The 26,849-nt window shown below is 47.2% G+C and overlaps 1 protein-coding gene across 1 annotated transcript; it reads right to left on the bottom strand.

The window, feature by feature from the left end:
* Positions 1–404: 404 nt before the first annotated feature.
* On the bottom strand, positions 405–26,243 carry GDF10 (growth differentiation factor 10). The gene is made up of 3 exons (XM_072130356.1): positions 25,889–26,243; positions 22,537–23,444; positions 405–3,057 (listed from the first exon to the last, which is right to left on the bottom strand). The coding sequence occupies exons 1-3, from the start codon at positions 26,106–26,108 to the stop codon at positions 2,866–2,868; spliced, it is 1,320 nt and encodes a 439-aa protein (XP_071986457.1). The 5' UTR covers positions 26,109–26,243; the 3' UTR covers positions 405–2,865.
* Between the last annotated feature and the right edge of the window lie 606 nt (positions 26,244–26,849).

Genomic DNA, 26,849 nt, shown 5'->3' with positions numbered 1-26,849 from the left:
TTTTTAGGAAAAATATGTCTCTTTTTAGGTCTAATGGACCTCATGCACTAAAAAATTATGGTATGTATGGAGAAAATTATATAGCAATACAGAATAGTTAGTGCTATAAAACAACATAAATAGGTGATCTGGCCCCAAATGGGACTGTGTTCTGATGTTCCAGGTCCTTGGCTCATTACTGGATCCTCTGATACTTTGTTAGGCCTATCCAACCCTGAGCAGTGGGACCTTATGTGTGACTACATCTCAAATAATGATGGCAATGGTATGAGGGTAGGAGGGTGATGAAACTGAGTTGTTCATGGACTACTACACCCACAATCCACAATAGAGACCCCCTATTGATGGGAGCAGTGAGCCCAGAGATGATCATGAACGAATCACATAGACACAATACACAGGAGTACATTTTATTAGATCATGTGTAATGAAGAAACACTATGATGAGCAAAGTGGGACGGATACTTACTATGTATAATCATCAAATAAAAAATATTTCACACATATTAATAACTCAAAACATAAATTACATCTTCAGAGCAATGGACACAATGGGGCTCATTTACTAAGGGTCCGCGGTCCGCACTATCGCCGATTTCCAATGTGCGCCGCATTTAGAAGGGGTTTTTTTGGCACACGCGATCGGATTTTGCGGGATTTAACATTCAAAATTGTGTCGCTAGCCATGCACTTACATGCACCGGGAAGAAGATGGTGAACTCCGGCGGACCTGAGCAGGAAAGCGACACATGAAATTGGCACAGGAAATTGGACGGACGATCGGAGTGAATTGTGGCAGCTCCGAATCCTCGTTGGACAACACACCTCGGGGATCGTGATGGGACGGTAAGGTAAATGTGCCCCAATTCACTAAGATTCACTAAGATCGTGTGTCCAATTTCCTGCATCTGTCACTTCCCCGCTCAGGTCACCATCTTCTTCCCGGTGCATCAAAGTGCATGGCTTGCGACACAATTTTGAATGTTAAATCCCGGACTTTGTCCGAATCCATCGGATCTTCCGTCAGACCGCCCCCCCCCCCCCCGCCGATTTTGGCGCCATGCAATCCGATCACGTGCGCCAAAAAACCCTTCTAAATGCAGCGCACATTGGAAATCATAGGGTATTCCGATGATAGTGTGGACCCTTAGTAAATGAGCCCCAAGGTTCCTACCTAAGGAGTGAGCTTGTGTCATAGACCCCCAGTCTCCTATATACATCATATTTGAAAATATCCCTTACAAAAGGGAAATCTCCACTTTGTAACACTACATTATTTTAAGTTCCAAAATTCTCTGCGGGTTAATTCAATTAGCAATTGTCCCACATAAAGCCAGATGAAATTAGGCCTTCTACTGTCCAATTGTATGACACTGTCCGCTGGGGAAAGTGTTTTCCCAAACCTTACCAAATGGGGTCCCTCCCGGTATTGGACAGTTCTGGAGGTTTATGAGCAATGATTTAATATTTCTACTCTCCATATTGAAATATTTCTTAGTACATTTTACTTATACAGAGCTACAAATTTCCTGGAGAAACATAGAGTTCAATTATTAAAAACTCTCTTTGTGCAGCAACCACTAGGGGGAGCCCAGGAGCTCCCTGTAGACAATAGAACCTCACCTTCCTTGTACAGTATAGTACATCAAGTTGTGTAGATGGACCCAATAGCAGATTGTCAGCCATATTTTCACCTTAGTAAGATTGCAGTGAGTGGAAAATCAGAAGCAACGGCATCTTTGTAAATGTAAAACTTTAATCTTCTGTTGATTCCTCCAGCAAATATAGCAGCACTATCCCAATAGCCCTTCTCAAACAAGTTAGACGTACCATTAAAAAATACAAGGCAGCTCACAAAAAACAAGCTCTCCTAGAAATACATAAGTAGGAGGCTTAAAGCTTGTATTGTCTTCTAAATATGATGGTATATTCCATAGAAAATCAATTATACACTAACAATGACCACTAAAGAAATGATCTGATTTTCATTTGCTTTCCCAGCTCTGGTTAGTGTGTACATACCCCCTGACTTGTAGAAATGCCACATTTCATGCCCCATCATTACCCTATCCCTAGTGTGCCCGGATAGTATAAACCCACTCACACTGTATAATGCCCCCCTTATAGTATCACGCCCCCCCCTCCTGCCACGTACAAACCTGTATAATGCCCCCTTCCTGTGGCTCTTATTGTATAATGCCTCTAGTCCGGTGCCCCCCACTTACAATGCCCCACCAATTAATATTACCCTCTTGCTTTGGCCTCCCCTTATAATGCCTCGTCTTTCTGTAACATTAAAGACAGAGCTGATTTGTGGGAGAAACCTCCAATCATCTGGGAGAGAGGGACAGACCCAAAATACCTCTAGGACCCCACTATTGGACTTATAATTTATTGTGGTGGTTCAATTTGGATGAGATATTAATCAGTACAAATAAGTGGACCTAAGCAATGTCCATAGATGAAGGTCCACCTTATATCTACCTCTATATAAAGACACCACGCACATTGGAAGCATATGGCTGTACACGTATATACTATACACATAGAAAGACCTTTTCACATAAAATGTAGAAGTCCTCTCCGGTAATGAATGTTCTAGGCGTGCCATCTCCAGATCAGGTCCGTCCATTACTCCGGCTAGACACGTCTATATTTTCTATTGGATGGATAAGAAGATGTGGGCGCTAGTAGCGTCTCTCCCTACATTTTGGTTGTCATTACTCGGCTTATGATCTGTATCCATTTCCTAATAATGACACTTTTGTCTTGTCCACTGGGACAAATTGTCTAGGAAGGTGAGAAGATGGTGTAGACCTCAAGTTATAGGCCAGCACAAATACTTTTGTAGACCTCCACAGGGCGTTATCTGCAGGAGCAGCTCTCCACCGACATATTGGGGTACACTTTTAGGACTATATTCCGACTTTCATCCAGGAAAAGGACACTCAGGGAGCTCATTCGTTCTGGAGTACAGCAGGGCTCCGGGATACCGGGGATTATGCCGACAGCCTTGACTATGCTCTGTATCGTCGCATGGTTGGAGGGCCGCACCACCTGCAAGAGAGGAGTAATTGTAATAGTTGTGAAAAACATTTAGTGGTTACAAAGTAAAAAAAAACAGACACTTCCCAAGAAAACCCAAACCCCACCAGAAATGACCGTCTTTGGCCAGAGTTTACACCAAAAAGACTGCTAATATTTGCCACAATCAAAACTTCTCAAAAAAAACCCAAACAACCTGTCATTGTACTTTTGTGGTTCTAGTGTGGCTCCTGCACCTTGCTGCAAAAAACTAATTGTATTCCCCTCCTTTTCTTTCACAAATCAAATGAAGAAGGTGGGAGAGCTCTTGGATCCAGTCAAGTTCCTCCACTAATTGATTTTCTTCAAGTTACCAGGGATGGGACAGAGAAGAAGTTGCAGCCTGGGACAGGGTAATTAGAAGAGGTTTGTTTGACAGAGCAGACTGGGGCAGATTTACTTACCCGGTCCATTTGCGATCCAGCGGCGCGTTCTCTGCGCTGGATTCGGGTCCGGCCGGGATTTAATAAGGTAGTTCCTCCGCCGTCCACCAGGTGGCACTGCTGCGCTGAAAAGCATCTGAACGCGCCGGAATTCACCGAGGCCGGCTGAGTGCAGGTAAGCGTGCCCCGAGCGACACATTTTCCGTTCTTAAATGCGGCGTTTTTTCCGAATACGTTGGGTTTTGTTCGGCCACGCCCCCCGGTTTCCATCGCGCGCATGCCGCCGCCGATGCGCCACAATCCGATCGCGTGCGCCAAAATCCCGGGGCAATTCAGGGAAAATCGGCGCAAATCGGAAATATTCGGGTAACACGTCGGGAAAACGTAAATCGGGCCCTTAGTAAATGACCCCCACTGTGTTCCTGTTTGTGTATAACAGTGCTGAATTGGGCACATTTACTAAGAACAGTGCAGTCTGTACTATGTGCAGTGTCTTGTGTGGTGTGCAGGGGGCGCCAGATTCAGGATTTCTGTCGCACGTTCCGCATGAATCTGGCGCCCCCTGCACTGCTCCGACAGAGTGCACCACTTTTTTTTTTTGGTGCACCTTTAACTTGGGACCTGTGACACCATTCTGTTGGACTTTGCATGTTGAATCTGGTGCACGCTCCGACTGAGCACCGGAGCACCCCCTAATCTGTGTCACATGATGACTAGTGCAGCCGCGCCTCAAAAGGGTCAGGTGCGACACAAATGTGGCGCAGGCACTTCTTATATACCCGTGCAAGGAGTTTGCACCTAAAAGAACCTGCAATGTCCAACAGAAATCTGGCGCGTGGTCCTTAGTAAATTTGCCCCAAAGTGTCCATAACAGTGCTGAATGTGTTCGGGTGAGTAAATGTATACATATATATATATGACTAAGTCTGCGGTGGGTCTTACAGTAAAGTGTAAAATCCAAAGTTATCTGAAATCAAAAATTCTTTATTTATTCACAAATCACAGACAGAATAGTAATAAAATGAGTAAATAGTAAAAAGCAGAGTTAAAAACTGTGGGGCTTATTTACTAAGGATTGGCGGATCGCACTTTCGTTGGATTTTCAAAGTTTTCAGGATTTGCGCCGCTGTGACAGGTATTTAACTGGGGATTTTGTCGCACGCGATTGGATTTTGGCGTAGGGGTGTGCCGTCACGTGATCCGATGGATTCGGATTTACCATGGGATTTAACATTCAAATTGTGACGCAAGACAAAGCACTTACATGCACCAAGAAGAAGAAGGTGAACTCCGGCGGACCTGAGCGACACATGCAGGATATTGGACGCTCGACCTTAGTGAATCGCGTACCTCGTGAACTCCTCCGGGTAAGAAAATGTGCCCCAATGGGGCAGATTTACTTACCCGGTGCTGTCGCGATCCAGCGGCGCGTTCTCCGACAAGGTCGTGCGTCCGATGTCCACCAGGTGTCCCTGCTGCACCGAGGTCCGCCGAGGTTTGATGGAGTTCACCTGCTTCGTTCCGGTGTATTTTTCCGAATCCGAATCTGTCGGGTTTTCTGACAACCACGGCCCACGATTTTTGTTGCGTGAAGGCCGGCGCCACAATCCGATTGCATGCGCCAAAATCCCGGGGCAATTCGGTGCAAATCGGAAACATTCAGGAAACCCAGCGGCAAAACCCGATTCGGACCCTTAGTAAATGTGCCCCTGTGTGTCTTGATTTCAAGTAGCATAAACCATTATATGGCTCGTATGATGTCCCATATACTCTAACGTAATATAAACCACAAAAGTAATGGCCATATAGAGCAATCAATGTAAATTGCACATACAAATATCATAGCAGTACATCATGTATAACATGACGAAAGATACGCAATGAGAAAGCTAATTCACCATAACAAAAATGGATAACACACTTTTTTTTTGCTCATTTTATTACTATTCTGTTCTAATTTGTGAACAAATAAAGAACTGTTTTTACTAAATTTGCCAAACCTACGTGTCTTGTAGTAAAAAAAAATACAGTAATTATGAAAAATGACAAATACCTCTTTAAAAATGATTGCCTATTTTTACCATTTACGGTAATGGTTCTGGTCTCAGGACAGTCTTTGAGGACATAGTACAGGCGGTCCCCTACTTAAGAACACCTGACTTACATACGACCCCTAGTTACAAACGGACCTCTGGCTGTTGGTGATTACTGTACTTTAGCCATAGGCTACAATAATCAGCTATAACGGTTATCACAGGCGTCTGTAATGAAGATTTAGTGTTAATCCCGGTTCTTATGAGAATCCAACATTTTTAAAATCCAATTATCACCAAGACCAAAAAAAATTTGGCTGGGGGTTACAATGATAAAGTATACAGTTCCGACTTACATACAAATTCAACTTAAGAACAAACCTACAGACCCTATCTTGGATGTAACCCGGGGACTGCTTGTACAGGGACATTGCCTGTAGTTGGGGGAATACAAGTCTGACCCCCATACATCCCTAAAGGGAACGGTCATTGGTGCAGGGAAAAGTCTGACTATTCGGCCCCTTGGCTAAAATCAGCAACTATAGAACATAAGAGACCCCATTATATGGCTCTTATATGGTCATTGGTTATACTACCAATGTTTTGTTTAAAAATAAGTCCATCATTAAGGGGTTAATAGTGTATAACAGAAAAAAACGGCACATCCTCCACGCTAAGGAATTCTCCTGATAATGGAAACCTATAAAGTACAAACTTTATGGCCCTGAAAAGAGTACGGCCCCTTTAAATTCCAAAAGGTATACAAGCCCCTAAGGAACAAGCACGAAAATCCTGAGAGAGGAAGGATCTAAAAACATGACACAAGCCGCATATATTCACCCACGCAGGACTACGAGGGACAATAGATCTGCAGTGAAGGGGTCTTCTCCTCTAGCATAAATAAGATGCATGTCGGGGTTCAGTATAACCCCCCCAAAGTCTTTGGGTGTACACATGCCTCACATAAAGCCATAATACAATTGTGTGTACAGACTCACAGGGGTAACGTCCATTTGTTATAGTTCATAGGATTCACAAAGTCATTTATACGTTGGGTGGTGCTGTTCTATATTGTAAATACAGTGGATGATTCATATCTCCCAAGATCCACCGGGACAGACACAGAATTAAAAATATTGCTAATAAAACAGAGACCCCAGCCATACATGGAGCTACAGCAGCAGTATAAAGCCTTACATGGAGCTACAGCAGCAGTATAAAGGCTTACATGGAGCTACAGCCGCAGTACACAGCCATACATGAAGCTACAGCAGCAGTATAAAGCCTTACATGGAGCTACAGCCGCAGTACACAGCCATACATGGAGCTACAGCAGCAGTATAAAGCCTTCCATGGAGCTACAGCCGCAGTACACAGCCATACATGGAGCTACAGCCGCAGTACACAGCCATACATGGAGCTACAGCCGCAGTACACAGCCATACATGGAGCTACAGCCGCAGTACACAGCCATACATGGAGCTACAGCCGCAGTACACAGCCATACATGGAGCTACAGCCGCAGTACACAGCCATACATGGAGCTACAGCAGCAGTATAAAGCCTTACATGGAGCTACAGCCGCAGTACACAGCCATACATGGAGCTACAGCAGCAGTATAAAGCCTTCCATGCAGCTACAGCAGCCGTATAAAGCCTTACATGGAGCTACAGTCGCAGTACACAGCCATACATGGAGCTACAGCAGCAGTATAAAGCCTTACATGGAGCTACAGCTGCAGTACACAGCCATACATGGAGCTACAGCAGCAGTATAAAGCCTTCCATGGAGCTACAGTCGCAGTACACAGCCATACATGGAGCTACAGCCGCAGTACACAGCCATACATGGAGCTACAGCCACAGTACACAGCCATACATGGAGCTACAGCAGCAGTATAAAGCCTTCCATGGAGCTACAGCCGCAGTACACAGCCATACATGGAGCTACAGCCGCAGTATAAAGCCTTCCATGGAGCTACAGCCGCAGTACACAGCCATACATGGAGCTATAGCTGCAGTACACAGCTACACATGGAGCTACAGCCGCAGTATAAAGCCTTCCATGGAGCTACAGCCGCAGTACACAGCCATATATGGAGCTACAGCCACAGAACACAGCCATACATGGAGCTACAGCCACAGTACACAGCCATACATGGAGCTACAGCAGCAGTACACAGTCATGCATGGAGCTACAGCCGCAGTACACAGCCATATATGGAGCTACAGCCACAGTACACAGCCATACATGGAGCTACAGCTATAGTACACAGCCATACATGGAGCTACAGCCGCAGTACACAGCCATACATGGAGCTACAGCTACAGTACACAGCCATACATGGAGCTACAGCTGCAGTACACAGCTACACATGGAGCTACAGCCACAGTACACAGCTACACATGGAGCTACAGCAGCAGTACACAGCCATACATGTAGCTACAGCCACAGTACACAGCCATACATGGAGCTACAGCCACAGTACACAGCCATACAAGGAGCTACAGCCGCAGTACACAGCCATACATGGAGCTACAGCCGCAGTACACAGCCATACATGGAGCTACAGCCACAGTACACAGCCATACATGGAGCTACAGCCGCAGTACACAGTCATACATGGAGCTACAGCTACAGTACACAGCCATACATGGAGCTACAGCCACAGTACACAGCCATACATGGAGCTACAGGAGCAGTACACAGCCATACATGGAGCTACAGCTGCAGTATACAGCCATACATGGAGTTACAGCCGCAGTACACAGCCATACATGGGGCTACAGCCACAGCACACAGCCATACATGGAGCTAAAGCAGCAGTACACAGCCATACATGGAGCTACAGCCGCAGTACACAGCCATACATGGAGCTACAGCCACAGTACACAGCCATACATGGAGCTACAGCCACAGTGCACAGCCATACATGGAGCTACAGCCGCAGTACACAGCCATATATGGAGCTACAGCCACAGTACACAGCCATACATGGAGCTACAGCCGCAGTACACAGCCATACATGGAGCTACAGCCACAGTACACAGCCATACATGGAGCTACAGCCGCAGTACACAGTCATACATGGAGCTACAGCTACAGTACACAGCCATACATGGAGCTACAGCCGCAGTACACAGCCATACATGGAGCTACAGCCACAGTACACAGCCATACATGGGGCTACAGCCACAGCACACAGCCATACATGGAGCTACAGCAGCAGTACACAGCCATACATAATAATAATAATAATAATAATAATAATAATTCTTTTATTTATAAAGCGCACACAGATTATGCAGCGCTGCACAAAGCATGACAAATCGGTCCCTGTCCCCAATGGGGCTCACAATCTAAACAAACATGGAGCTACAGCCGCAGTACACAGCCATACATGGAGCTACAGCCACAGTGCACAGCCATACATGGAGCTACAGCTACAGTACACAGCCATACATGGAGCTACAGCTACAGTACACAGCCATACATGGAGCTACAGCCACAGTACACAGCCATACATGGTGCTACAGCCGCAGTACACAGCCATACATGGAGCTACAGCTACAGTACACAGCCATACATGGAGCTACAGCCGCAGTACACAGCTACACATGGAGCTACAGCCGCAGTACACAGCCATACATGGAGCTACAGCTACAGTACACAGCCATAGATGGAGCTACAGCCACAGTATACAGCAGCTTATCTATGTAATGATCTTGCTTCCAGTAATATATGTATGTAGTAGCTTGGTTCCACAAAAGTATCAGAGTTTTTATACACTATCATCAAACATCCACCATTCCTTACTAGGAGTCACTATATGATCACATCCATCAATGAGTACTACAGCAAACTTTGGAGTCCCAGACAAGATAGTCGTGTACTGAGATACGTCCAGCTGGGCTTGTTGTCACATTGTGGAGAATTTATCATGACTTGTAATTGCAACTCCCCCCCCCCCCCCCAGACAGAAGTAGGGGCTGAAAGGGGCAAAAAAATTCCGTACACCACCAGCAAAAGCTGTGAAAATCCCTCCATTATGTTGTGCTGAAGATGTCTTTATTGAAGTTGTTGCCCTGTTTGTTGGGTCCTAAAAGGTACCTGTTTTTTCAGACAGGCTCCATTAATTGTTGTACTGCAGTATATTGTATACATGAAAAACTCTAATCTCCCCTTCTTTCCTAGAATGCATTTAAACATAAACAAAGAAAACATGTGAGGTATTCTCACTCCCAAGATAATAATAATTCTTTATATAGCGCACACAGATTACGCAGCGCTGCACAAAGCATGACATATCAGTCCCTGTCCCCATGGGGCTCACAATCTAACAGTATGTTTTGGAGTGTGGGAGGAAACCAGAGGACCCGGTGGAAACCCACGCAAACATACAAACTCTTTGCAGATGTTGACCTGGATGGGAATTGAACCCAGGACCCCAGTACTGCAAGGCAGAAGTACTACTCACTCAGCCCCCATGTCACCCTAAGATCTAAATATAAAAACAATTATTCACTGCCGTGAACGCTGTACGAAAAGATAACATCCAAATGCCCAAATTGATACTTTTTCCTTCTAAAACAGTGCGCCTTTACTTCCAATCCAAAAGTAATGTATCATGTTATCAAGCCCTCATAAAACTTTGTAAATGTAAAAATCAAATGGTTTGTAGCAGGAGGGGAGTGAAAAACAGAACCAAAAAAACACCAAACGAGCCCGGTCCAAAAGAGGTTCTCCCAAAGTTAATCTTAAACACAATACAAGGAATAACTTGCTGTTGGTTGGGGCCTGACATCTGAGACCCCACTGATCCATTTCACTCATTTTTTTAGGGTAATGAAAACCTTGTGACTACGTCAGACCCAAAATGAATAGCGTGTTACCCCCTATCCAAGGCAGAGGCAGACAGTGACTTAAAAGGAATCTGTCATCAGGACTCACATTTTCACCTAATGACAGGTTCCCATAGGTTTTTTAATACTATTTACCAAATCTGTGATTCTACTGAAGTTTAAAAGTTGATAAAAGTTTACTTGGGTCCCTGCCAGCAAATTGCATGTAGTTACATCATGACATCATCATCATCATTATCTGCTCTCCTCTCTACCCTGTTAGCTCTGTCCCTCTTCCTTTCTCCCTCCTGCGGGCGTGAGCTGCTTTGAGGATGGGGCCAGCTAACTGCTACATGTGGAAGGAGAAAGGAGAGAGAGAGAGTAAAGAGAAAGATCTAGCAGAGAGCAGATAATGATGATGATTTCCGCCTTGGACAGACACCCCCATGACTTAATGAAGTTTGTATAAATCAGCTTTCCTGAACTCCTGAACAAACAGCTGAGAGATAAGGAGAAGCTGATAACGTTGTTATGAGCTACCGCCTTACAGACTGGATAGTCTTACCTCCTTGTAGAGCTTTAATTAACAAGTTAAATATTTGCTAGATAAAAAACGAGGACTCCTGCATCCTGAGCACCATAATTAATCAAAAAATGAATCAACTAAGCCATGTTTTTTCTTATAAAACAGGTTTTGGACTTTATGATATATTACATATAAAATGGGGCAGTACCAGATTCTATTACCAGACGTTAGGATAGTTTGTATAATTTCTGGCACACAGTCTTCTCTATCCAGACTATGAGAAATAAGATTTTCTGCTCTGATGAGATGAAGACTAAATTTTTTGGTGTTAATTGTAAGCGGTGGAGAAAACCAGGCGCCGCTCATCACCTGCCAAATACAATCCCAGCAGTGACACATAGGGGGCAGCATCATGCAATGGGGGCAGGGACAGGACCACTCGGGGTAATGAAAGGAAAGATGAATGCGGCCAAGTACAGAGATATCCTGAATGACAACCTCTTACAGATGCTCTGGACCTCAGACTGGGCCGAACCTTCCAACAAGACAATGACCCTAAGCACACAGCTAAAATACCACAGCAGAGGCTTCAGAACATCTCTGTGACCATCCCTGACCGGCCCAACCAGAGCCCGGACCTAAACCCAATGGAGCATCTCTGGAGAGCCCTGAAAATGTCTCCATCAACGTTCACCATCCAACCTGAGAGCATCTGCAAGGAAGAGGCAGAGGATCCCCAAATACAGGGGGGGGGGGGAACTTGTAGCATCTTCCCAAGAAGACTCCGGGCTGCACCAGCTCCAAAGCTTCTACTCAACACTCAATATAGGGGCTGAATACTTATCTCCGGGGGCTGAATACTCATCACCAGGGGCTGAATACTTATCACCAGGAGCTGAATACTTATCACCAGGGGCTGAATACTTATCTCCGGGGGCTGAATACTCATCACCAGGGGCTGAATACTTATCACCAGGAGCTGAATACTTATCACCAGGGGCTGAATACTTATCACCGGGGGCTGAATACTTATCTCCGGGGGCTGAATACTCATCACCAGGGGCTGAATACTTATCACCAGGAGCTGAATACTTATCACCAGGGGCTGAATACTTATCTCCGGGGGCTGAATACTCATCACCAGGGGCTGAATACTTATCACCGGGGGCTGAATACTTATCACCGGGGGCTGAATACTTATCACCAGGGGCTGAATACTCATCACCAGGGGCTGAATACTCATCACCAGGGGCTGAATACTCATCACCAGGGGCTGAATACTCATCACCAGGGGCTGAATACTTATCACCGGGGGCTGAATACTTATCACCAGGGGCTGTATACTTATCACCGGGGGCTGAATACTCATCACCAGGGGCTGAATACTTATCACCAGGGGCTGAATACTCATCACTAGGGGTGAATACTCATCACCAGGGGCTGAATACTCATCACCGGGGGCTGAATACTCATCACCAGGGGCTGAATACTTATCACCGGGGGCCAAATACTTATCACCGGGGGCTGAATACTTATCACCAGGGGCTGAATACTCATCACCAGGGGCTGAATACTTATCACCGGGGGCCAAATACTTATCACCAGGGGCTGAATACTTATCACCGGGGGCTGAATACTTATCACCAGGGGCTGAATACTTATCACCGGGGGGCGAATACTTATCACCGGGGGCTGAATACTTATCACCAGGGGCTGAATACTTATCACCGGAGGATGAATACTTATCACCAGGGGCTGAATACTTATCACCGGGGGCTGAATACTTATCACCGGGGGCTGAATACTCATCACCGGGGCCGAATACTTATCACCGGGGGCTGAATACTTATCACCGGGGGCTGAATACTTATCACCGGGGGCTGAATATTTATCACCGGGGGCTAAATACTTATCACCGGGGGCCGAATACTTATCACCGGGGGCCGAATACTTATCACCAGGGGCTGAATACTTATCACCGGGGGCCGAATACTTATCACCGGGGGCCGAATACTTATCACCAGGGGCTGAATACTTATCACCGGGGGCCGAATACTTATCACCGGGGGCCGAATACTTATCACCGGGGGCTGAATACTTATCACCAGGGGCTGAATACTTATCACCAGGAGCTGAATACTTATCATCGGGGGCCGAATACTTATCACCGGGGGCCGAATACTTATCACCGGGGGCTAAATACTTATCACCGGGGGCCGAATACTTATCACCGGGGGCCGAATACTTATCACCAGGAGCTGAATACTCATCACCGGGGGCTGAATACTTATCACCAGGGGCTGAATACTTATCACCGGTGGCTGAATACTTATCACCAGGGGCTGAGTACTTATCACCGGGGGCTGAATATTTATCACCGGGGACTGAATACTTATCACCGGGGGATGAATACTTATCACCGGGGGCTGAATACTTATCACCGGGGGCTGAATACTCATCACCGGGGGCTGAATACTTATCACCGGGGCTGAATACTTATCACCAGGGGCTGAATACTTATAACCGGGGGCTGAATACTTATCACCGGGGGCTGAATACTTATCACCAGGGGCTGAATACTCATCACTGGGGGCTGAATACTTATCACCGGGGGCTGAATACTTATCACCGGGGGCTGAATACTTATCACCAGGGGCTGAAAACTTATCACCGGGGGCTGAATACTTATCACCGGGGGCTGAATACTTATCACCGGGGGCTGAATACTTATCACCGGGGGCTGAATACTTATCACCGGGGGCTGAATACTCATCACTGGGGGCTGAATACTTATCACCGGGGGCTGAATACTTATCACCGGGGGCTGAATACTTATCACCGGGGGCTGAATACTTATCACCGGGGGCTGAATACTTATCACCGGGGGCTGAATACTTATCACCGGGGGCTGAATATTTATCACCGGGGGCTAAATACTTATCACCGGGGGCCGAATACTTATCACCGGGGGCCGAATACTTATCACCAGGGGCTGAATACTTATCACCGGGGGCCGAATACTTATCACCAGGGGCTGAATACTTATCACCGGGGGCCGAATACTTATCACCGGGGGCCGAATACTTATCACCGGGGGCCGAATACTTATCACCAGGGGCTGAATACTTATCACCGGGGGCCGAATACTTATCACCGGGGGCCGAATACTTATCACCGGGGGCTGAATACTTATCACCAGGGGCTGAATACTTATCACCAGGAGCTGAATACTTATCATCGGGGGCCGAATACTTATCACCGGGGGCCGAATACTTATCACCGGGGGCTAAATACTTATCACCGGGGGCCGAATACTTATCACCGGGGGCCGAATACTTATCACCAGGAGCTGAATACTCATCACCGGGGGCTGAATACTTATCACCAGGGGCTGAATACTTATCACCGGTGGCTGAATACTTATCACCAGGGGCTGAGTACTTATCACCGGGGGCTGAATATTTATCACCGGGGACTGAATACTTATCACCGGGGGCTGAATACTTATCACCGGGGGCTGAATACTTATCACCGGGGGCTGAATACTCATCACCGGGGGCTGAATACTTATCACCGGGGCTGAATACTTATCACCAGGGGCTGAATACTTATAACCGGGGGCTGAATACTTATCACCGGGGGCTGAATACTTATCACCAGGGGCTGAATACTCATCACCAGGGGCTGAATACTCATCACTGGGGGCTGAATACTTATCACCAGGGGCTGAAAACTTATCACCGGGGGCTGAATACTTATCACCGGGGGCTGAATACTTATCACCGGGGGCTGAATACTTATCACCGGGGGCTGAATACTTATCACCGGGGGCTGAATACTCATCACTGGGGGCTGAATACTTATCACCGGGGGCTGAATACTTATCACCGGGGGCTGAATACTTATCACCGGGGGCTGAATACTTATCACCGGGGGCTGAATGCTCATCACCTGGGGTCACGTGCGACACAAATGTGCTGCAGGCACTTCTTAAATACCCGTGCAAGGAATTTGCACCTAAAAGAACCTTCAAAGTCCGATAAAAATGTGACCCATTGGGGCTTATTTACTAAGGGTCCGCGGATTGCATTTCCATCAGACTTCCCGACAAATTTTGGGATTTGGGCCGCTGTGACAGGGATTTAGCGTGACGTTGGACGATCCAACTGATTTGGACTCAGCACAGGATTTAATATTCAAATTGTGTCGCATCCAAAGCACTTACATGCACCAGGAAGAAGAAGGTGAACTCCAGGGACCTGAGCGGGGAAGAGACACATGAAGGATATCGGGCGCAGGATCTTAGTGACTCCCCGCACAGCGCGTTATACACGGACAATGCACTTTCTGTGAATGGACGGGTAAATAAATGTGCCCCAATGTGTTTACTTTCCTATACTGAACATTATTTTACCTTCGTCACTTTGTCTCCCCTGATAAATTGACAAAGAATTTAAGAAACGAGACACAAAGGCCCAAATAGATTATTAGGGCACATTTAGGTGCCCGTGCACGGAGTTCACCCGAAGTGCATTGTGTATAATGCACTGTGCGGGGAGTCACTAAGATCCTGTGCCCGATATCCTGCATGTATCGCTTCCCCGCTCAGGTCCCCAGAGTTCACCTTCTTCTTCCTGGTGTATGTAAGTGCATTGTCCGTGTATAATGCGCTGTGCGGGGAGTCACTAAGATCCTGCGCCCGATATCCTGCATGTGTCGCTTCCCCGCTCAGGTCCCCGGAGTTCACCTTCTTCTTCCTGGTGCATGTAAGTGCATTGTCTGTGTATAATGTGCTGTGCGGGGAGTCACTAAGATCCTGCTCCCGATATCCTGCATGTGTCACTTCCCCGCTCAGGTCCCCGGAGTTCACCTTCTTCTTCCTGGTACATGTAAGTGCATTGTCCGTGTATAATGTGCTGTGCAGGGAGTCACTAAGATCGTGCACCCGATATCCTGCATGTGTCGCTTCCCCGCTCAGGTCCCCAGAGTTCACCTTCTTCTTCATGGTGCATGTAAGTGCATTGAATGCGACACAATTTGAATATTATATCCTGCGCTCAGTCCGAATCCATTAGATCGTCCGATGGCCCATCCCCGATTTCTGTCACGTGAGCACTGCTGCGCCAAAATCAGTTCGCGTGCTACACAATCCCCTTCTAAATACCTGTGACGGCCGTGCAATCCCGTGCAGTCCAAAGGAAATGTGATCCACGGACCCTTAGTAAATAAGCCCCATTGTGTGTGCATCAGTTTTTTTTCTAAGTTTGCATGAAAAAAGTGTCTTTGGATCTTGCACGTGCATTTATTTTGTGTTTGCGCTACTTCCATTTAGCGGTTGAATTTTGCCTGACACTTTAGAAATCTGTGTGGTTCGTGTTTCGAGTTTGTGTCATATTTATTACTGCGCTTCACCACAATTGTGTCACAACGGCATGAAGCAAAGGACCAAGAAAACATGCACCGGCGCCGCTGTGTCACATACTGATGCGCAACTCTTACACTAAAGTGTTTGCGCCAGTTTTCTGTCTGACTTTGCACTATAAAGAACATGCAAACTGTATATGGATTTATGAGTCTGCGCCAGTTTTGTGTGGCGGCTGCTCTGTGTCCAACAAGACAGAAAAAATGTGCACCTGAAGGGGCTGTTACTGCTTAGTCGAAGTTTGCGCCATATTTATAACTGACGTGCGGCACAATTCTGCAGCATGAACAAAGTGCATCATAATAACAATGGTGACACTTCCAAAGCATCGCAGGGGGCGCCAGATACACACCCTACAGGCAAACTGCACACAGTACACCATGGGGCACATTTACTTACCCAGTCCCTGCGCGATCCCCAATCCGGACTGTCCGACGAGGATGAACTCTGCCGCGATTCATGAAGATTGTGCGCCCGATATCCTGAATGTGTCGCTTCCCCGCTCAGGTCCTCCGGAGTTCACCATCTTCTTCCCGGTGCATGTAAGTGCTTGGCTTGCTGCACAAATTTAAATGTTAAATCCCGCCCGTAGTCCGAATCCATGGATCGTCCAACGGCCCGCCCCCCGATTTGTGTCGCGTGAAAGCCGGCGCAATTGCGGCACAAACCGATCCCTGCCGCGATCCCCGAAAAGTCGGTAAAATCGAAAAAAAACGCAGTCGCAGGGCCCTTAGTAAATAAGCCCCACTGTGCTAGTTGTTATACATTTGTGCGCTGCAAAGTGCCCTAAGGATGATTGTTTTCATATATCCAGGCCTCTTACCAATGCTTAGGCCCCAGTTATGGAGGCCAGCACTGTATAGAAGACAAATCATGTGGATTTTTCCCAGGTGCCTTCTAGTTACACTTCTGGAGTTGCCCTATTTTTAACCCTGCCCTACATTTTTTTACCCGACATTTGACTTAATAGTAGTGCATGGTGGGAGCTGAGTTCCCGCATTATGCAGTACTATTACATCTAGCTTCTGTCACCGGCTCCTGAACGGAGCCGGCACCAAAAGCAATGGGTGTCTTTATATTACAGCCGACACTGCCTCTAAAACCCATGATCGGGTGTTAACCCCTAACACACCACGGTCACGCATGACCACCACGTGTAAGAGGCATCTCTCTTGGATACCCCACAGCACTTACCGGGGGGAGGGACCCTCGGACCGCTGCTTGGATGGCAGCCCCGGGATATGCCAGTTCCCCCCGGCTGTTACATAACACAGTGTAATATATCTATATGTATACATCAGTATTAGGCTATATTCACACTGCCGTTGCCCGCCCGTACCGTACCGTAGCGGGCAACGGCAGTGTACGGGGAGAGCAGGAGGAGGTGAGCGCAGCTCACCCCCGCCCCTCTCCATAGGAAGTTATGGCACACGGCGCCGTACTATGGAGAAAGATAGTACATGTCCTATCTTTTTCCGGTGTACGGAGCGGTACGGTGCCGCATGTGTGCTGCACCGTACCGCTCCCGTAGGGCTCCGTGCGCCCATTGCCGTCTATGGGGGACGTGTATTGCCCGTATATACGTCGGCCGTATATATACGTCCCCCATACGTCAGTGTGAATATAGCCTTACACATATGAATAAGAGCTTGAACAAGCGATAAGAGCATCACTAAAAAAAAAAAAAGTGTAAAACACTTAATAAAGTTACTGTAATAAAAAGAATTAAATATAGTAAAAGTCCCCTAAACACAAACATTCCCTATATATAAAAAAAACCCCACAAAATTACAAAAAAACCCCACATATTTGGTATCGCCGTCTCCGTAACAATCTGTACAATAACTCAGAAACATTGTTGGACCTGCTTGGTAAAAACAAAACCAAAAAACGTAAAATCCCTTCACAAAAATGTTCCAAAAAGTGATCAAAAAAAGTTATGTGCGCCAAAATAGTACCAGAACAACTCAACACGTAAAAAATAAGCCCTAAACCAGCTCTGTCAACCAAAAAGTATTAAAGTTATGCCTCTGAAAATATGGCGATTTTCTTTGTATTCGTTTTTCTTCATAAAAATTGTAAACATATATATAAAAAACTATATAAATTAGGTATCAGCGTAATCGTAGTGATCCATAGAATAAAGTTAATATGAAAGTTATTTTTATGGCCCCCCAAAAAATGCAAAAAGAAAGGAAACGAGAATTCACAATATTCCTTTCCTTCATGATTAAAATCTCATCAATAAACTAATGACCCACTAAAATGAAGTATTATTACAGTGCGTCTAATCTCACAGATAATAAACCCTTATGGGGGTCATTTACTAAGGGCCCGATTCGCGGTTTCCCGACGTGTTACCCGAATATTTCCGATTTGCGCCGATTTTCCCTGAATTGCCCCGGGATTTTGGCGCATGCGATCGGATTGTGGTGCATCGGCGCGGGCATGCACGTGACGGAAATCGGGTGCGTAGCCGAATGAAAACCCGACGGATTCGGAAAAACCGCCGCATTTAAAACAAAAAAAGTGACGCGAAACTCGCGCTTAACTTCACTCGGTCCGGCTTGGTGAAGATCAGTGCATTCCGGGGAACTTCAGCGCAGCAGCGCCACCTGGTGGACGTCGGTGGAACTACCTTAATGAATCCCGGCCGGACCCGAATCCACTGCAGAGAACGCGCCGCTGGATCGTGAAAGGACCGGGTAAGTAAATCTGCCCCTATGTGTCCAAATGACCAAAGAAATAAAGATTGTACAGCCAATAAAGAGTGACGATGTATAATCTGCTGTGAATGGCGCAGCTTCCCCTCCATGCCCTGGCGTGCGCCCATACAGCAGTCACCACCACATATGGGGGATTGTTATACCCGGGAGAGATTGGGGATCAAACTTTGTGGAGCGTTTTGGGATTTTATCCACTGAGAATGTGAACATTTTTTGGAAAAAAAAGTTTTAAAAAAAATGAAAATTTCAACATTTTACCCGATTTTGTTGTAACAATTAAAGGGTGAACAAACTTCATAAAAGTTGTTTTACGCACGTTGAGGGGTGTAGTTTCTATAATGGGGTAATTTATGGGGTTGTACTATTATTTCGGCCTCTCTAAGTGAAACCTGAACAGGTCCCAAACGTTCAAAGCCCCAGAACCTCCTTCCACAAATGAGAGGATGCATAAAAAGCCATGGGGACATAAAGCAGACATTCGGGGAATGATACTTATCACATTATTTTGCTGTAGAACAGTTGGAATTTAGAAAAATCGCGAATTTTTCCAAATTTTCACCAAATATCCATTTTTTCATAAACAAACGCAAAACATACCACCAACATTTTTCAATTTAGGCGGAATTTACATGAACGCATGCCCGCAGGGAACGTATGGGCCGTAGCGTGACGGGCATACGATGGAGAGGAGGAGGTGTACAGAGAGGTGTTCCTGTGTTCGGAGCGGTGCGGTGCCACACGTGTGCGGCACCGTATCCCACCATGCAATCATTGGCATCTATGGGGGACGTATGTACGTCTGCAAGCTTTTGGCCGTACATACGTCCCCCCATATGGTCGTGTAAATGCAGCCTAACATGAAGTACAAAGTGTCATGAGAAAACAATTTATAAATTTCTTGGATGTGAAAGCTTTCAGAAGTTATAACTACTTATTATAGTAACACATTTCAGATTTAAAAAAATGGACCGTGTCATAAGGTGAAAAGTGGCTCCGGCAGAAAGGGGTTAATGGATCTGTCTGGTCCCAGGACTAGTGCCCTTAGTTTGACTTGACTCAAGTTCTGAGTTCTACATAAGGAGACCCAATAGCCTATCCTTAAAGGGAACCTGTCATCAGGAGCCCTTTTTATGGCTCCCCCCCCCCCCCCATGCCCCCAAAGAGAATAGTGCACACATTGCCAAAGAGTTTTTATAGTAAAACTGGCTTTTTCCAAAAAAAAAATACATTAGATGAAGGTTTACTTGTGTATGCAGGGCTGTGTCCCTAGTCCCATGGGAGTGGCCAGTGAGGAGTGGTTTCCCCCTCAACCTCAGGAAATCACTCCATCATGCATCGATTTCAAATTAAAAAATACTTCCCATGCCCCCATATCTCCCCCTCACTTCCCCCCCTCAGGACGTCATACATGTCTGCCCCGCTCCTCACTGGCCTCTCCCATGTCCCCCATATTTCCTCCCCCCTTCGCTTCCCCCCTCAGGACGTCATACATGTCTGCCCCACTCCTCACTGGCCACTTCCATGTCCTCCATATCTCCTGCCCCTCGCTACCACCCTCAGGACGTCATACATGTCTGCCCCGCTCCTCACTGGCCACTCCCATGTCCTCCATATCTCCTGCCCCTCGCTACCACCCTCAGGACGTCATACATGTCTGCCCCGCTCCTCACTGGCCACTCCCATGTCCCCCATATCTCCTCCCCCCTTTGCTACCACCCTCAGGACGTCATACATGTCTGCCCCCTCCTCAATGGCCACTCCCATGTCCTCCATATCTCCTGCCCCTCGCTACCAGCCTCAGGACGTCATACATGTCTGCCCCCTCCTCACTGGCCACTCCCATGTCCCCCATATCTCCTCCCCCCCTCGCTACTACCCTCAGGACGTCATACATGTCTGCCCCCTCCTCACTGGCCACTCCCATGTCCCCCATATCTCCGCCCCCCTTTGCTACCACCCTCAGGACGTCATACATGTCTGCCCCGCTCCTCACTGGCCTCTCCCATGTCCCCCATATCTCCTGCCCCTCGCTACCCCCCTCAGGACGTCATACATGTCTGCCCCCTCCTCACTGGCCACTCCCATGTCCCCCATATCTCCTCCCCCTATCGCTACCACCCTCAGGACGTCATACATGTCTGCCCCCTCCTCAATGGCCACTCCCATGTCCCCCATATCTCCTGCCCCTCGCTACCACCCTCAGGACGTCATACATGTCTGCCCCCTCCTCACTGGCCACTCCCATGTCCCCCATATCTCCTGCCCCTCGCTACCACCCTCAGGACGTCATACATGTCTGCCCCCTCCTCACTGGCCACTCCCATGTCCCCCATATCTCCTGCCCCTCGCTACCCCCCTCAGGACGTCATACATGTCTGCTCCCTCCTCACTGGCCACTCCCATGTCCCCCATATCTCCTCCCCCCCTCGCTTCCCCCCTCAGGATGTCATACATGTCTGCCCCGCTCCTCACTGGCCACTCCCATGTCCCCCATATTTCCTCCCCCCTTCGCTTCCCCCCTCAGGATGTCATACATGTCTGCCCCCTCCTCACTGGCCACTCCCATGTCCTCCATATCTCTTCCCCCCTCGCTACCACCCTCAGGACGTCATACATGTCTGCCCCACTCCTCACTGGCCACTCCCATGTCCCCCATATCTCCTGCCCCTCGCTACCACCCTCAGGACGTCATACATGTCTGCCCCACTCCTCACTGGCCACTCCCATGTCCCCCATATCTCCTGCCCCTCTCTACCCCCCTCAGGATGTCATACATGTCTGCCCCACTCCTCACTGGCCACTCCCATGTCCCCCATATCTCCTCCCCCCCTCGCTTCCCCCCTCAGGATGTCATACATGTCTGCCCCGCTCCTCACTGGCCACTCCCATGTCCCCCATATTTCCTCCCCCCTTCGCTTCCCCCCTCAGGATGTCATACATGTCTGCCCCCTCCTCAATGGCCACTCCCATGTCCTCCATATCTCCTCCCCCCCTCGCTACCACCCTCAGGACGTCATACATGTCTGCCCCACTCCTCACTGGCCTCTCCCATGTCCCCCATATCTCCTGCCCCTCTCTACCCCCCTCAGGATGTCATACATGTCTGCCCCACTCCTCACTGGCCACTCCCATGTCCCCCATATCTCCTGCCCCTCGCTACCACCCTCAGGATGTCATACATGTCTGCCCCCTCCTCACTGGCCACTCCCATGTCCCCCATATCTTCCCCCCCCCCTCGCTACCACCCTCAGGACCTCATACATGTCTTCCCCACTCCTCACTAGCCACTTCCAGGGGACACTGCGCTGCATACAGTAAGGTAAACTTTGACCCAACTTATCTTTTGGGGCTCCTGATGACAGGTTCCCTTTAAGATGTTCAATTATGTTTAATAAATGCTTAATAAATGCTGAGCTTCATTTATTCTACTGGTCCACATGTTCCCTATAAATCCGGTAGGGACTACCTGAAAACTCCTTTGATATTTGGAAATCAGAATTCAGTAGAATGTGACCCTTACCTTGGGCATTGGGAACTCGCATACACCCGAGCAGTAATAAGCATCGAATGATTTGGGAGATATAATCCACTCACTCCATCCAATGTCCGCAAAATCCACCTTGAGATATCTACGGGAGCAGACCCTTGGTTCATCCCACTGACGTCTCCGAGCTTTCTTCATTGTCCTCTCATCAAAGTGAAGGACTGGAGACTTGGGCAATGTATCGGCGTCATCGTGCCCCTTCTTCTTCCGATCCTTCCTTTGAGGCTTTTGTTTTAAGGATTTATATGTAGTGTCCCACAGATCCTGCTTACTGTAGTGAACGTACTTAACATCAGGGAGTTCATTGTTATGGGTTGAGGCCAAAAATGTGGCATCCCTCCTTACCCGGCTATCTGAAGATGCATTGGGCTGCTGCTTGGCTTCGGCAAAACTTGATTGGTATGGGTCGTATCTCTGCAAAGTTACGGCCACACTGTTGGGCTCTGAAATTGTTCTATCATTGGCAAATACTAGAATGTATGGGGCTTCGCTTGGATTACGTTCATGGACGGGAGCAAATTTATGACCAAAGTCAATTTCCATGGAGATAAACAAGTCTTGTTGACGTTGGGCCTCCTTGATGATGCTGGTGATGTCCTTCACGTGCCAGGCACCTTTTTTATTAGACGTGGCACCGCTGATGTTCCACTTTACAAGACCTAAGTCTGTTTTGTGGAGAATACTCTTGAAGATCACACTGACCCTCTGAGTTTGTGGTGGAAGCAGAAGACGACAGGAAGCATTCTTGGAACGTTTGCAGAACGAATCCCTGGGAGGCCGGGGTCCTTTGTCAGGTCCAAAATGGAGAGTGGCAGCCAAGACAACTTCAGACTGCTGTAGTGATGTTACGTTGAAGCGATATGTAGGATGGGAAGCCAGGAAATCTGTTAGATAAAGAAGCTTTATTGTACAAGAGGAACACTATGTGCCAACACTTTATTTTCCATGGACGGATTAACCACATGGATGTATGGGGTCAGGCCCCTCAATGTGTCTGCATGATTAAGTTATCCATAGATGCATTGTCAACCCTCTCATATACTGCATTGCTTACCAGCATAGGAAACTTTAGCCACCCAAACCACAAAAATCCTTCAGCTCAGGTCCTGAATAATCTCTGCTTCAGGACCAGCCCCAGTCCCCCTCAGCATACAGATTTATCCTCTGTACCTCCAAATCTATACAACTCAAATTTCATATGACCTGGTCAAATAGTAATTTTGTAAAAGTTGGACACCATGCACCAGTCATATCTCAATGACTGGAGCCAATGGAAGGGAAGGAGACATCTGATATTTTACCATCTACAAGCTATTATCTGGTTGGCCAGCAACATTTTTAAAATCATTTTTATACAGAAGTTTGGGCAATTTTAGATTTAGTGGGATTAATGGCTTGTGATTGTTTTTTTAATCTTAAACAGGGAGGTTAAACATTTTTTCAACACGTTTACAGTCTCAGTCCCAAAATATATAAAACATTGAAATGTTTTATTTCATACAGAAATGACCCGTGTTAAGGGTCCCTGCTGGTGCTGTTCTAACTCCTACTAACTCCCGGGACTATGGAGGAAGCAACATAGAAGCTGCCTCCTTATAATACAGATTGGGGCTCATTGGGCTCGTGCTGCTCACTTTCTTCAGACTGTTTGTCGTTTTCGGGGATTGCACAGCTATAACAGGTATTTGACAGGTCTGCGCTGGGATTGTGTCGCACGTGATAGTTTTTTGGCGCAGCTGCACTGGCTTTCATGCGGATCGTCCGTGCCATCAGACGATCCCACTGATCCGGACAACGTGTGGGATTTTACTTTCAAATTGTGTCGCATCCAATGCACTTACATGCACCAGGAAGAAGCAGGTGAACTCCGGGGACCTGAGCGGGGAAGCGACACATGCAGGATATCGGGTGCAAGATCTTAGTGACTCCCCGCACAGCGCATTATACATGGACAATGCACTTACATGCACCAGGAAGAAGAAGGTGAACTCCGGGGACCTGAGCGGGGAAGGGACACATGCAGGATATCGGGAGCACGATCTTAGTGACTCCCCGCACAGCGCATTATACACGGACAATGCACTTACATGCACCAGGAAGAAGAAGGTGAACTCCGGGGACCTGAGCAGGGAAGCGACACATGCAGGATATCAGGTGCAGGATCTTAGTGACTCCCCGCACAGCGCATTATACATGGACAATGCACTTACATGCACCAGGAAGAAGAAGGTGAAATCCGGGGACCTGAGCGGGGAAGCGACACATGCAGGATATCGGGCGCAAGATCTTAGTGACTCCCCGCACAGCGCATTATACACGGACAATGCACTTACATGCACCAGGAAGAAGGTGAACTCCAGGGACCTGAGCGGGGAAGTGACACATGCAGGATATTGGACGCAAGATCTTAGTGACTCCCCGCACAGCGCATTATACACGGACAATGCACTTACATGCACCAGGAAGAAGAAGGTGAACTCCAGGGACCTGAGCGGGGAAGTGACACATGCAGGATATCGGGCGCATGATCTTAGTGAGTTATCATCGGACAATGCAGTGGACTGTTAAGTAAATGTGCCCAATTATCTGAGTGGCTGGGTGGGATATTTGACATTTATCTGCACTATCACTACCATCATTCACCATAACTCTATTATTGGAGTAGTCTGAGAACCAATTATCAAATGATCCCCTGAGCTAGATGAGATCAAGAGGTTGGGTAGAAGATCTCATCTATGGAGACCCCATGCGACCAACCCCTCTATTCCCTGCATTAGTCCCACCGGGAAAGTATAACATTACAAAGCTCCTGATGACTCTCAGATAATGAATGGATATTCTAGGTTCTACAAAAGTGAAAAGATATTTGAATCATAGAAACGCGCTGGAATCAAACGAGAAATTGTTCCCAAAGATAAAGCGTGACCACAACAGTCGCTCTTCCAATCCCCATTTCCATTCCAGCAATGATAATAGTGCCAGGGTCAGGTCAGATTTTGGGTTGACCCAATTATATTCTTGTCACATGATCAATGGTCACGTCATTGTTTTTTTGATTGAGGCCAAAATAACATTGCATAAAATTATCGATGACAATGTGAACAGGGGGTGCAAGTTGTTGCTGAGGTGGGACAAAAAATGGTGACCTGTCAAGATGCCGGGTAATAAATCCGGTCTGATGTGTGTAATCTAGTAATTTAGCCACTTTGATCCATCTTTCCTATAGAGGTCGGAGCTCTCAGACCCTATGTGATTGCGTTACATGACATTCTGTAGGTGCAGATATATACAGCCCCCCCTGTATGGACTCCGAGGGGTCTCTCCTTACCTGGCTGTGCCCGGAAGCTTCGCACGGTGTTCCCATCCTGAGGACGACTTCCCTCCCGACTGTACTTCTCATACAGCTTCATCATGTGCAATGACAGGGGGTCTGTAGCCGGACTCAGCATCCCAGGAGCCGGGTTCTCTTTAAGGGTCGAGTCGGAGGGTTGAGTTTGTTTGCCTGCGCCCTGGGTCAGGAATAGTAAAAGCATCCAATAGTGAGACATGATGGCGAGGGACCTCGTCCGATGTGCTCCCTGTCACTAGTTTATCCCTTGCTTCTCCCGGGTGTCACATTCAAAGCTTCAGCTTACAGCTCGTCCCCAGGAGCGGGGAGGAGAGAGGGCGCCCGTCCCACCCAATCATGGCTCACCTCACGCTGGATAAGACTATTATTACAGCCAGGGGCTGCGCTCGGCAGCTCCACAGGAGGCTTCTCCAGCCTCTGATCAGGGAAATATGTGCTGAGGCTTCTCACACGTCCACACATCACATTACTGATACCCAACCCAAACACAACAAGAACCGGAACCACAGACCGCACCACGAGAAAGAAATACATTATAATGACCGATATCTTATATTATTCATTGTATAACGAAGATCTATTAACATTCATAGGAGATAAAATGTGTAAACTGTATAATCACTGGACGAACGGTGATACAGGGGATAGAAAAATAAACTGTATAAAAGGCGACAATACAACACAAAACTTATAAAACATCCATACAGTATATAATACACACCTCATCATTATCTATACCGTGTATAATACACACCTCATCATTATCTATACAGTGTATAATACACACCTCATCATTATCTATACAGTGTATAATACACACCTCATCATTATCTATACAGTGTATAATACACACCTCATCATTATCTATACAGTGTATAATACACACCTCATCATTATCTATACAGTGTATAATACACACCTCTTCATTATCTATACAGTG

Source organism: Engystomops pustulosus, chromosome 11 (genome assembly GCF_040894005.1).
Source record: "Engystomops pustulosus chromosome 11, aEngPut4.maternal, whole genome shotgun sequence".
Classification (NCBI taxonomy): domain Eukaryota; kingdom Metazoa; phylum Chordata; class Amphibia; order Anura; family Leptodactylidae; genus Engystomops; species Engystomops pustulosus.
This window is presented reverse-complemented; position numbering and strand designations above follow the sequence as displayed.

Bases quoted from the DNA above. Each gene is read 5' to 3' on its own strand.
- GDF10 (XM_072130356.1), bottom strand. From the start codon at position 26,108: ATGTCTCACTATTGGATGCTTTTACTATTCCTGACCCAGGGCGCAGGC. The intron at 23,445-25,888 runs GTAAGGAGAGAC...TTTATCTAACAG, and splicing joins AAGCTTCCGGGCACAGCCAG to ATTTCCTGGCTTCCCATCCT. The intron at 3,058-22,536 runs GTAAGGGTCACA...CCTCTCTTGCAG, and splicing joins GCGAGTTCCCAATGCCCAAG to GTGGTGCGGCCCTCCAACCA.